At 31.7% G+C, this 12,082-nt stretch overlaps 3 protein-coding genes across 3 annotated transcripts; 1 reads left to right on the top strand and 2 right to left on the bottom strand.

The window, feature by feature from the left end:
• The first annotated feature begins 1,877 nt into the window (after nucleotides 1-1,877).
• Nucleotides 1,878-6,965, top strand: Pbp45 (proximal sequence element A Pbp45). Its single transcript, XM_015333988.2, has 5 exons — nucleotides 1,878-2,898; nucleotides 3,017-3,311; nucleotides 3,387-3,722; nucleotides 4,620-4,873; nucleotides 6,748-6,965. Exons 1-3 carry the CDS (start codon nucleotides 2,759-2,761, stop codon nucleotides 3,666-3,668), a joined length of 717 nt encoding a protein of 238 aa, XP_015189474.1. The 5' UTR covers nucleotides 1,878-2,758; the 3' UTR covers nucleotides 3,669-3,722; nucleotides 4,620-4,873; nucleotides 6,748-6,965.
• fest (wurstfest) lies at nucleotides 4,616-6,868 on the bottom strand. Its single transcript, XM_089171263.1, is given in 5 exon segments — nucleotides 4,616-4,841; nucleotides 5,538-5,704; nucleotides 5,784-5,901; nucleotides 5,975-6,099; nucleotides 6,281-6,868. Coding segments are annotated over 5 exon segments (1,224 nt in total).
• Nucleotides 6,966-7,631: 666 nt separating the features above from the next.
• LOC107073366 (putative ATP-dependent RNA helicase DDX23) lies at nucleotides 7,632-10,835 on the bottom strand. Its single transcript, XM_015333986.2, has 9 exons — nucleotides 10,222-10,835; nucleotides 9,831-10,163; nucleotides 9,333-9,755; nucleotides 9,107-9,233; nucleotides 8,904-9,027; nucleotides 8,713-8,828; nucleotides 8,358-8,618; nucleotides 8,113-8,287; nucleotides 7,632-8,037 (listed from the first exon to the last, which is right to left on the bottom strand). The coding sequence occupies exons 1-9, from the start codon at nucleotides 10,833-10,835 to the stop codon at nucleotides 7,814-7,816; spliced, it is 2,397 nt and encodes a 798-aa protein (XP_015189472.1). The 3' UTR covers nucleotides 7,632-7,813.
• Between the last annotated feature and the right edge of the window lie 1,247 nt (nucleotides 10,836-12,082).

The raw sequence follows: 12,082 nt of genomic DNA, 5'->3' as shown, positions 1-12,082 counted from the left end.
GATTGGAGCTGTCTTGGAACAATTGGAAAATGACGAATGGAAACCTCTCGGATTTTTCTCTAGAAAACTCGAAAAAGCTCAACTCAAATATAGCACTTATGATCGAGAACTTTTGGCCATCTACAAAAGTATAAAATTTTTCAAACATCTTCTAGAAGGCCAAGACATAACTATACAAACCGACCATAAACCATTGACTCAAGCTTTTCACCAGAAATCCGACAAAGCCACTCCAAGACAATTAAGACACCTAGATTATATCGGCCAATTTACAACAAAAATAGTACATATAACAGGCCAAAATAACCAAATAGCAGACACGCTATCGAGAATCGAGCAAATTGACATGCCAACCATAATCTCCACTGAAGAACTCATCAGAGAACAAACTACAGATGAAGAACTTCAACAGATTTTAAAGGGAAGCATGCCTATGTGGAAGCTGTACAAAATTAGAATAAACGATTCAAACTCCTACCTGTATTGTGACATAGAGAAAGATGATATACGTCCATACGTACCGAACAGTCTACGTAAAAGAATTTTCAATGCCACCCATAACTTATCGCATCCCAGTGGTAGAAACACCAAGAGAATCATCGCGAAAAGTTTCGTATGGCCAAAAATGAACGCAGACATCAGAGAATGGAGTAGAACATGCATTAAGTGCCAGAAAAGCAAAATACAACGCCATAATAAAATCACTCCGGAAAAAATAGAGGTACCCAAGGGACGATTCGAACACATCCATATAGATATCGTAGGACCATTACCACCATCAAAAGGATATACATATTGTCTTACAATGATAGATCGTTTTACAAGATGGCCTGAAGCCACTCCAATAAAAGATATAACAGCTGACACAGTAGCAACCGCATTATATAGCACATGGATCGCTAGATTTGGAGCTCCGGTTACGATTACTACAGACCAAGGTACACAATTCGAATCTCAATTATTTAATGCACTGACTAAACTTTTAGGTTGCACAAGAACTCGCACAACAGCTTATCATCCAGCTTCAAATGGAATAATAGAGCGATGGCATCGATCTCTCAAAACAGCTATAATTTGTAGCGGTTCAACAGAATGGGTTGATATTTTACCAACAGTTTTATTAGGTTTACGTACTAGCTATAAGGAAGATTTAAAAGCAAGCGCAGCAGAAATGCTATATGGAGTAACGCTAAGACTTCCCGGAGAATTTTTTCTAAATGAAGAGCTACCAGATAATCCACAGATGTATATAGAAAAATTCAGAGAACATATGAGAAGAATACGTCCTGTACCAACAGCACATCATATAAAAAGCAAACCTTTCGTACACAAAACCTTGTACAGCTGCACCCATGTTTTTGTAAGAGTAGACGCAATGAAAAAGTCATTAGACGCACCATACGAAGGACCATTTCCAATAATAGAAAGACTGACAGATCATGTTTTTAAAATAGATTACAAAGGAATAGCAACAAATATGTCTACAGAACGTTTAAAACCAGCGTTTTTTGAAAACCTACAAGAAAAGAAAACTGTGCAATTTAAAACTTATTAGGTACCAAAGATTATTAACCTCAAAGACTGTACATATTGTTAAGAATAAGATAGGTTAAATGTTAGGGAGGGAGTGGTTGTGGCGATACGTGCCTAGTGTATCGACGCGGCACACTGGCGCCCTTCCTCCCTATGCGGGTACTAGACTAACTAAACCCAAGTTGAACGTAACGGTCGAAATGTAAGTTAGTCCTATATATGGCGTCCAAGAGTTTAGTTGTATCTTGTTAATAAATTTATATATTTTTGTTACTTTAATTGACGACTATCGCGTAAATCTCCAGATCAACCTTTTCCGTTAACCTTGTTCCCCACACGCAGTGCTCGCTCAGCGCCCCCTATTGCCCTGTACGGTACACGGTTTTATTTATGTAGTTGGAAAAGTTTTTAGTATAATGTCAGTGATCCCATTCGTACAATAATTATCGTACGCGTCACATAATTTGAAGCATTGTACGATCCAAAATTTAACTTGTACGATCCAAAATTCAGCTTGTATGTAATTAACGATAACTCGAAATTTCGATAAGTCTTGATTTTGATTTTGTTTCGCGATTTGGTTGTCGGTTGTAGCGCACCCTACCGTACACGGTTATCAAGTTTGAAAAAGTTGGTACTTTTACTCTTTTTGCAGATTTGAAAATCAAAAAGTTATACAATTTCTAAATCTAAAAACTAATGTTAAGAATATCAGGAGTGTCAAATCGAAAATTCCTAAAATTCCAAATTTTTGCCTGTGCGTACGATAATTTTTCTGTGTGTACGATAATTTTACGGCCCTGTGTCGATCAGACAAGCTAAAGTCTCTGGGATCACTGGCCATACCCCACAATCGCATAGACAAGCTAAAAAAAAAAAAAATCAAGTCATCAAGTCCAGTCGCGAAAATATACTTTTTCGTACTTTTTTGCACTTTTGCATAAAAATTACATTACAAAAAATCTGAAAATCCGGCGAAGAAAATCTTTGTTAACGTAGTCAAAACTTTTTTTTCTGTATGTACGATAATTTTACTGAGAACCCGATAATTTTACGGCACTGTGTCGATCAGCAAGCATAAGCTTCTAGGATCACTGACGAAGATAAAGATATTCTCTAACTCCGTGATTTTATTATTCAGTATTTATAATTTTATCATTTTTGTGATCTTTTATAAAAAACAATTTGTGTGAAATTTTATAATTAAATTAAATAAAATAGAACTATGAACCAACCTTTTAATATAACCAGTGGTTTTGAAGAAGATTGTACAACATTAATAGAACGTTTCAATAAAGTAAGCGATATAAGATTTAAAAGTTTTTGTGATATTTGGAAAGATTCCAAATTTAGTTTAATATTTAAGTAAGTTCAAATGAACTTTTTGTAATTTAATGTATTAGATATATCACATATTGTAATATATATTTGGTACGTTAACAAGAGTATATATATTGAATTAATCTATTAATTCTTTTCATAGAGGAAAAGAACGTATGGTTGAATTAATGGAGTTTTGTGAGGAGACATTACATTTAGTTAAACAATATTTGTTTGTTGGTACATTCAAAGATCGCATTTGTGGATTATATCTCATGTATGGAATATATTTTAAAATGCCATGTTGTCAATTTAAAATTAGAGTTACGCAAAAAGAATGGCAAATGATCTTAGAATTGCACAATGAAATTAGGGAGGGAGAACATCATGATGCCAATTACATATTAAGCAAACTTATCGTCAATAATGCTTTTATACATTGTCTTTTTGAACAAGAGGTATATATACACATACATGATTACGGTTTAAAAAAAATCAGATTTGATAAATCTAAGTTATGTACTTATTTATAGATCAGCTTTGAAAAAAGCTTTAAAAAGAAAGACTTTTATCACAATAATTATTCAGTTTCATCAGCTATTACAGATGTGATTGAAAAAGATTTGATATTTGAAAAAATAAATAAATTTAGCAAAGCTTATCAACAGAAGAAATCGGAAGCAATTTGCGACAATAAAAATAGTCCAAGTTTAAATTTATTTAATTCTAAGTTTGCTTCTGAAATTGTAGACGAAATTTATAATTTAAGTGGAAATAAGCAATACGATAAAGAAATGGATCAAAGTGAAGATTAAAAAAGATGTAACTAAATATAAGATCTTTGCAAAGTGACCAACTTAATTAACTCCGTGAGTTTATATTATTATTTTATTATTTATATATTTCATTATTTTATTATTTTAGTCAGAAATGATTTTTATCTTACTCTCTCTTTCTAAATGATTTTAGAAATATGGAGGTATATATATGTATCCATAATTATGAAAATGGTATAAATCAAAATGAAAAAAAATGATTTTATTAATTATCTCAAATTATATTATTTTAAACTAATTATTTCAATGTAATTAAATTTATTTTGCATATGTAATCCTTTAAATATCTTGAAACAAGAAATACATGATTTAAATTAAATCATTTTCATAATTATGGTCAAACATATATACATATATCATTTATTAAAACAAGACACGCAATGTGTAGACTCTTATGCATTTATTAATAAGCACACAAAATACCAGTAAAGAACATGACTCACAGAAAATCCTTAATTATTACAAATTTAACAATTTTTTGTAGTTTTTGCTTGAATATATATAACAAGATTTCATATTTTTAAAAAATAATGTCTCATACGTTCTTGTTTTTGGACATTAAAGCAATTAAATTAAATTCCTAAACATATATTGGAAATACAATTCATTTAAATTTCTAAACTTATAAAAATCGATAACTTTTGGTCTTTTTGGTTTGATCTTTTTTTATAGCATTATTATAATTGTATACACAAATATACATACACATGTATAAGATGTATACATAGTTTGCGTATATAAAAGAAGTGCATTGCTTTTTTATTATAAAATCTCTTTCGATATTGTCATTTGTTGAAAACTACTTTGAACGATAAACATATTCAATTATTGACTATGCCTCTTATACTTGCTCTTATGCACATATACACATACTTTTAATTAAAAAATATAATCTTATAGCAACATCTAATAGATATTTGAACTTTTCAGTAAACTTTCAACTGGTCATTGTCGTCAAATCCAGCACTGTGTCCTGCATTGCGTACAATGAAACTTGTTCCATCATAATGCATGCGCCGCTCTCCTCGACGTACAAATAAATGAGATGTTTGGCCCAGTGATGCTGTGCAATGTAAAAAAGGTGTCGTCAGGGATGCTGTTCCATTGCTAGGCGAAGTTCGTAGTTGATACTTATTGCTGTTACGCGCAATTCTGTCAAATATTATAATAAATTTATTACCGAGGTAAGTTATTTTTATTCTTTATTATTATATATTTTCGTTATTTTATGTAATTATTACATAATACATATTAAACAAATAAATAATATATTAATATATTAATATATATATATATATATATATATATATATATATATATATATATATATCTGTTGGAGTACCACGGGCCACTTTTGCGCTCTTCAAATTTTTTGTCGAAAAAAGCCTGCCTGCGCATTTCGTCGATAAAGGCACCTGAAGGCACGCTTTTATCACTCCCGACTATTAACCCTTTCGCTATGGACCGATTTTTCAGTGCTCTACTCTGACTGAACATCTGTAATCGCCCGTAGAAAGGAAAAAGTGAAAAATTATTACACAATGCAATTAAATAACATAACTTTTAATATTGTAATTTCTTATAGACAGTTTAAAAGGTATGCACAAAGTGCACAACAATTTCAATGGGTAACCATGACGATAACAAATATACTCTGTTCACGAAACATCATGGGTGATTATAGTCGCCGCTCGTAGCGAAAGGGTTAATTAAAGGAGTGCAATTGTGACTTTCGGCTTTTTTCGACACTTAATAATTAACGGAGCAATATCGCGCTACTCAGCTGTTTTTGACCGCGTTTTTCGAAATACTTCAGTACTCAAACGGATATATATATAATAGAGATACCTGACAAGACCATCTGGGGTCTGGGAAATTCTGACATTGTTGATGATCCAGTTTTCAACACCTTCATCTGTCATCCAATATTGAGCAGCTCCAAGTGCTGTGATTGCTTCTTGAAAGCACGACGATCCATGTCGCGAGCCAGAATAAAAAACGCTTAAGGAAAAGTCCTAAAATGGTGTCGAAATGAAGTGTAATCGGATATAATTACAATCTTCACTTGTTAACAAGATTGTGAATCTATTATACTTGACTCATATCCGAAAACGAGTCAGTAGTAGTTCTGGTTCCTGCTGCATCCACTAAATATACAAGAGCACATTGTTCACAAGTAAAACTGACACCCTTGTACCACATCTTCGCATATCTAATAGTATAGGTGGAAATACAAATTTGATTATAATGTATTTTTTTTCTTTCTGTAATGTTTTACAACTAACTTATTATTTCCATGGGTATCGTGAGCTAAAATTTCAACGCGCGATCCATATTGATATATTCTTCCATTTGGATGTAATAATGCAGCAGCAGCTCCAGAACAGCTTAACGAAAGCACAATATTATTCTGCACTGACAAAAAAAAATATATTTAAGTATTCTATGAATTCTCTTTTCCATTGACACTATAATATTATTATGATTCAGTGTTAATGTAAGGATAATTATAGAATTATGACGTATATACAAGCAGAAGGATCATAAAATGAGGGTTGTGATTTAAGATAAGGATAAAATAATAGACACACCTTAAAATTGATCACTCTTACAGCACGATCCACTGTCATATCGACTCTAATCCTATTACGAAGTCTCAAAGAAATAGTGCCATGTGGTGTTGCAATAGCACCTCCTACACTCGCATCAGTGCTTTCATGTTCTCTCCAATTTTCCGTATAAACACAGGCTTCCTCAGCTGTGTAATACGGAGTAGCTATTGTTTTTGAAGTCCTTGGCTGTCTCCAAATAGCTGCTGAACTCGAATAAGTGGTTGCTCCTGTTATACCATTCCACTGATCTGCTGGCGGTGTTTCAAAGTACTTGGAAAATTCACTATACCGCTGAAAGCAGTATACCATTGTTGGACAATTAAAAAATAGGAAACATAAAAATATGTATTAAATGTATTTATTATATACTTGAAAATTAGTGTCCTCAGTTTGTGCATGATAACTGTGTGATGTATAAAGTGATCGTGGTCGTATTGGCGTTGCAGGTGTGCTTTGACTTTGAATCGTTGCCATGGAACAGGCTGGTAATAGGGTTGTTCCTTGTGGTGCTGCCAAAGCAACACCTTTCTGCATATCTTTACGAAATTCGCCACAGGGATTTGCCATAACTTCTGCCTATTATTATTATAATATCGTTTTATTTTAGTGAGATATTAAAATTATAACACATATTAAGATAATAAATTGTAGATAAACCTTGGAATCTCTGGTAAGACTTCTCGTTTTTTTGCGACGAGTTTTTCGGGGTTTGGATACCGCCGCTTGTCTTCCTTCGTTTATGTGATCCACGGCTGAAGCAATTTTTTCCTAATCTCGAAATTTGGCGTACACTTTTTCTTTACTTTAGAAATCTTCGAGCTTGTCCTCCTTTTATCTAAATCTATGTTTCGTTAACGTGAAACGTCATCTACGAATTATCATTTATTATTCCCTTTTTTCAATAAGATTTTCTTCTGGATCAAGGAAAAAAAGTAGGAATGCAAGTCAAGCAAAAATTACTCGAAATTGATGATAGATAATATTCCAAGGGGAGTTCATTTTGAAGAACAATTCCGTGTTCTTTGCAATTGAAAACAAATGATAAATTTGATTGTGCGTTGCCCTTGACGATCACGAAATTGACCAGAGATGAAGCTTTGTTTATATTTTTTTGGAAGCGTTGCATTATTCGTATGTTCTAGGTAGCTTATTATTCTAGTTGGCCTGTTATACTTTTATCGTAATAGACTAATATCAATATCCAGTTACTTTTAATCTTTGTAAATTGAACAGTGATATCAATTCGAGAAGCAAAGATGTATATATGAAAGTCGATTGTTTATTAAAGCAAGACATATATTAAAGTTTGTAGGTAACAAATTTTAACAAGTTTTTATATTGTGACATGAATTTTTAATTACATTTTTATACTATAAAAAAAATCATATATAGTAAAATATTACCTATCTTATTATACATCTACAATATAATTATTATGAATGTATTTAACTTATAGTAAGTATTTCAATTAAAGAATTAGAAAAAAAAGTTGCGTTTTGTGTCAATTATTATCTATGCAAATATTTTTTCTTCTCGACGTTTTTTAGTAACCACTGTGCCAGGCTTATGTTGAGCATCCGGATGATTAAGTAATTCTGGTGGACACGTTGATATTGGACTTGCAAGAATTGTTTGTTTTAAATCATAGAATAGATGGCTGTCGTCTTTTGTACAGAAAGATATAGCAAGACCTGCTTTACCAGCACGTCCTGTTCTACCAATACGATGTGTGTAATCTATAAAAAAAAAATAACATTAGTAAATGTAAACATTGTCAATTATAACTTTCCATTGATATTTTATTAACATACCTTCAATAGTTTTTGCCATATCGTAATTAATAACCATAGATACATCTTTAATATCAATACCACGTCCAGCAACATCGGTAGCAACCAAAATATCTTTACTTCCACTTTTAAGAGATGCAAGAGCGTATTCTCTTTGTTCCTGGCCTTTACCACCGTGAAGAGTACATGCGTTATACTAAACATACAATATTTTTATCACGCAATTGTATATATATGCATGTAATATATAAATCATTATATTTTACCCCAAGTTTTTCCAATCCTCTAGCAAGTACATCAGCACCTTTCTTTTGATTAACGAATATAATAACAGGTGGCTCGACACCTCTGCTAAGTATTTCCATAAGTTTCTTGCGTTTATCAGCTTCACCCATTATGTGAACTATTTGTTCAGTTCGTTCTGTAGGTTTACCAACGCTACCGATGTAAACTACAGCAGGCCGTCTTAAATAAGTTCTAGCCAAACGTTCCACAGCTGGAGGCATAGTAGCTGTAAACATCACAGTCTAGAAAAGATTTAAAAACAAAAAATTAAAAATGTTGTAAAAGAGACAATTACGTGAATATTATTTTATCATAATATATTTATATATCAATTACCTGTCTGTACTTTTTCTTAGTATTGTAATTAGCTAGAAGTTTTTCTTCATTCTCAGCATCTTCGTTATCTGGTTTCAAATTTGTTACTGGCATATATTCCAAAATTTTCTGAACATCTATAAAAATAAATGTAATTATTATTTTTTATGTCAATTTTCAGTAAATAATTAATATTTTAATATATAAATTACCTGGTTCAAAACCCATATCTATCATTCTGTCAGCCTCATCCAATACAATATATGTACATTGATTTAAAACTAAATATCGATTTTCTAAAACATCTATCAATCTTCCAGGAGTGGCGATAACAATCTAGAATGAAAAAAGATATTTGAAGATAATTTACAATTAGATTAAAATTCAATTTTCTTAATAATTTATCTCTTTTTACCTCACATCCCATACGTAATCTAAATCCTTGTTCTTCTCTAGACAAACCACCCACTACTACAACAGTCCTAATACCTAAGGGTTGTCCAAATTTGTTAGTTTCTTCTTCAATTTGCTGCGCCAATTCACTAATAAAAATCAAAGAAATTAAAAATAATAATACTCTATTTTCTTTGAATAAATATTTGTGTGCATGTAATAGAAAATATTTTTTTAAATTTACGTACCGAGTTGGTGCCAAAATTATACTATAAGGCCCTTGATCGGCTTCTTCTAATCTTTCAATTTTAGGTAAACTAGTAATCCATAATAAAAGAGGAATTAAAAATGCCAATGTTTTTCCAGAACCAGTTTCAGCAACACCTATAATATCACGATTTTGGAGACCTATGGGAATAGCTTGTCTTTGAATAGGCGTTAGATCCTTATATCCCACTTTATCAATAATATCTAAAATTTCTTTCGGGAATCCAGATTCTTTCCATGATCTAATAGGATCAGGAATACGTCCTCCTTTGATGGTAATGTTGTAATCCTCTCTAAATATACGCCAATCTCTTTCAGTCATTTCATTAAGAGCCTTCTCAGACCAATGACGATCATCCCACTTTTGTTTCTCTTCTTTTCTTTTCACTTTTTTCAATCTCATTCTATAAAATAAAAAATTTTTTATTATGGTATAACTTTGAAAGCTACAATATAATCGTCTAAATGAATATACTTACTTTTCTTGTTCTTTCTCCGCTTCTGTGCGTCTTTTTTCTAATAGTTCACCATAAAATTTACTTTGATCACGTTTCTGAGCTTTAATATCAATACCAGCGAGATTACCCCTCCCAAAAAATTGTACCTGATGTCTTTCTTTGTAGATACTGTTGTAATCAACAGATGTATCCTCCGATGTATCCCAATCAAACACAAATTTTCTATCGTTCAATCTTCTTACACGCCGTTTCTTCTTTACAAGACCAAGATAACGTTCTTTAATAGCTTCCACTTCTTTCTCTTTATCTTTATCTTTTATTTCTTCTTCTCGTGAACGTTGAGCATCTCTACGTCTTTTAAAAAGAAAAGAAAGTCAGCTTTTAATATAACATAAAATATTAATAAACTTACCGTTCTCTATCATCCCAATCTCTTTCTTTAATTTCACCTCCAGAGAAAAATGCTTTTCGTTCTTCCTCCTGTTGCTTCTTTATAGCTTCTACTTCCTGTTGACGTTTTTCTAATGCGTAAGCTACACGTTCTTCTTTAGTTAAAAATTTAGGCTTAGCACGTGCTTCTTCCTCTGCTTTTTTTTTAGCCAACAACTCTTCCAAACTCAGTGGTTCTCTTTTCTGTGCTGATTTAGATTTTTCATCGGTTTCTTCTTCTTCCTTTTTAACATCATTTTTGACTTCTTTCTTTGCTTCTTCTTCAACAGAAAATATTGGACTTCCCTTACGTTTTTTATCATCTTTTCCCTTATCTTTGGCGTCCCGCCTGTCCCTAGATCTATCACGATCTTTCTCACGAGATCTATCCCTTTCTCTGGAACGTTCGCGATCTCTGTCCCGTGATCTATCACGTTCACGTGAACGTTCCCTAGATCTCGAACGTTTCCTATCCTTTTTTCGATCTTTCGAACGGCTCCTGGAACGACGTCGATCACGGCGTTCTCTTTCTCTTTCACGTTCACGTTCTCTTTCACGAGATCTACTACGTCTAACTGTTTTCTTATCGTGTGCCATTTTTATACTTAGTGTAAAGATAGAGAATGATTATACTGTTAACCCCTTAAGTTGCACACTTGAGTTAACTTGAGCGGCGTTGTATCACCACGTTGAGCCAAAATTGATTTATTTTGGCCGGTTTAAAAAAAAATTGTTCCTTAAGGGGTTAATACTGTTTAAATTATTTGAGGTTAAGTTTCTCAGTAATTTCTACTATTACTCAACTTGGATACAATAAGAATTATATAATTAAGAAATTAATTTCTATGAATATTTTAATTCTCTATTAAAAAACTTTTTATATATTAAACACTACTATATATATACATGTATTTATATTTATAACAAAAATATTGTTTAAGCCATAATATATGATATTGCGTAGAATTCCAACACGATTAAAAATTTGTTTACATCAGCACTACCTAGTGTGAGTACAACGTAAGCTCGTATTTAAAAAATCGATATCTGTTTTCTAATCCTAATTGAACTTGCTGTTGATTTTTTTAAATTTCTATGAACAAAGTTAACATTTTGACTGTTAATTATCATCATACCTATTATAATTATCAACATACTATATTTTAAACATTGCTTTTGATGTATGCATAGATGTAAAAATAATATCATCAAATTTTTATCTGCAATATTGAGATTTATTTATTCTTCAGTCATTAACCTTGTGCAATGTTCTACTAAGTGCATCATGAAAATTTTTCAACGTATCTAATGCAGTTGGCGACGTAGTCGCATAAGATTGAGAAAAAAAAACAGAAAAAATAAGAAGAAGAAAGGAAAAGAGAAAGAAAGAAAAAACGAAATTAGCATCGATGTTGTGTGTCTATACGTGCTTAGCGATTAAAGTCCCTTAAAATTCGACCTTATTCTTAACTTATATGTACGTATACTACATAATATGCATGTGGTGAATGGGTTATTATCAGATCACATGATCAATGATAGATATATATGTTAATATATAACGGGTACTGTGGCTCTATATTATATTTTGTTAATAATTCATATTTTAGACGCTTTGTATTATTTTGATTTCATAACCAAAAAAAAAAGCAAAATCAAGAATCAAAATAAAGAAATGATGAGTATGACTAATAAATAATAAGTCAAAGTCAGTGTATGATATTGGTATGACTCTACATATATGATATGATTGATTCCTTGAAAGGAAGTTGGGACAGCTGATTGAAAGAAAAGTCACAATAAGTTTAATTTTTGTTCTCTCTCCTGTTTTTTCGTTTAAATCA

Source organism: Polistes dominula, unplaced genomic scaffold (genome assembly GCF_049000335.1).
Source record: "Polistes dominula isolate Pdom_NZ unplaced genomic scaffold, Pdom_raw_medaka contig_31, whole genome shotgun sequence".
NCBI classification, from domain to species: domain Eukaryota; kingdom Metazoa; phylum Arthropoda; class Insecta; order Hymenoptera; family Vespidae; genus Polistes; species Polistes dominula.
This window is presented reverse-complemented; position numbering and strand designations above follow the sequence as displayed.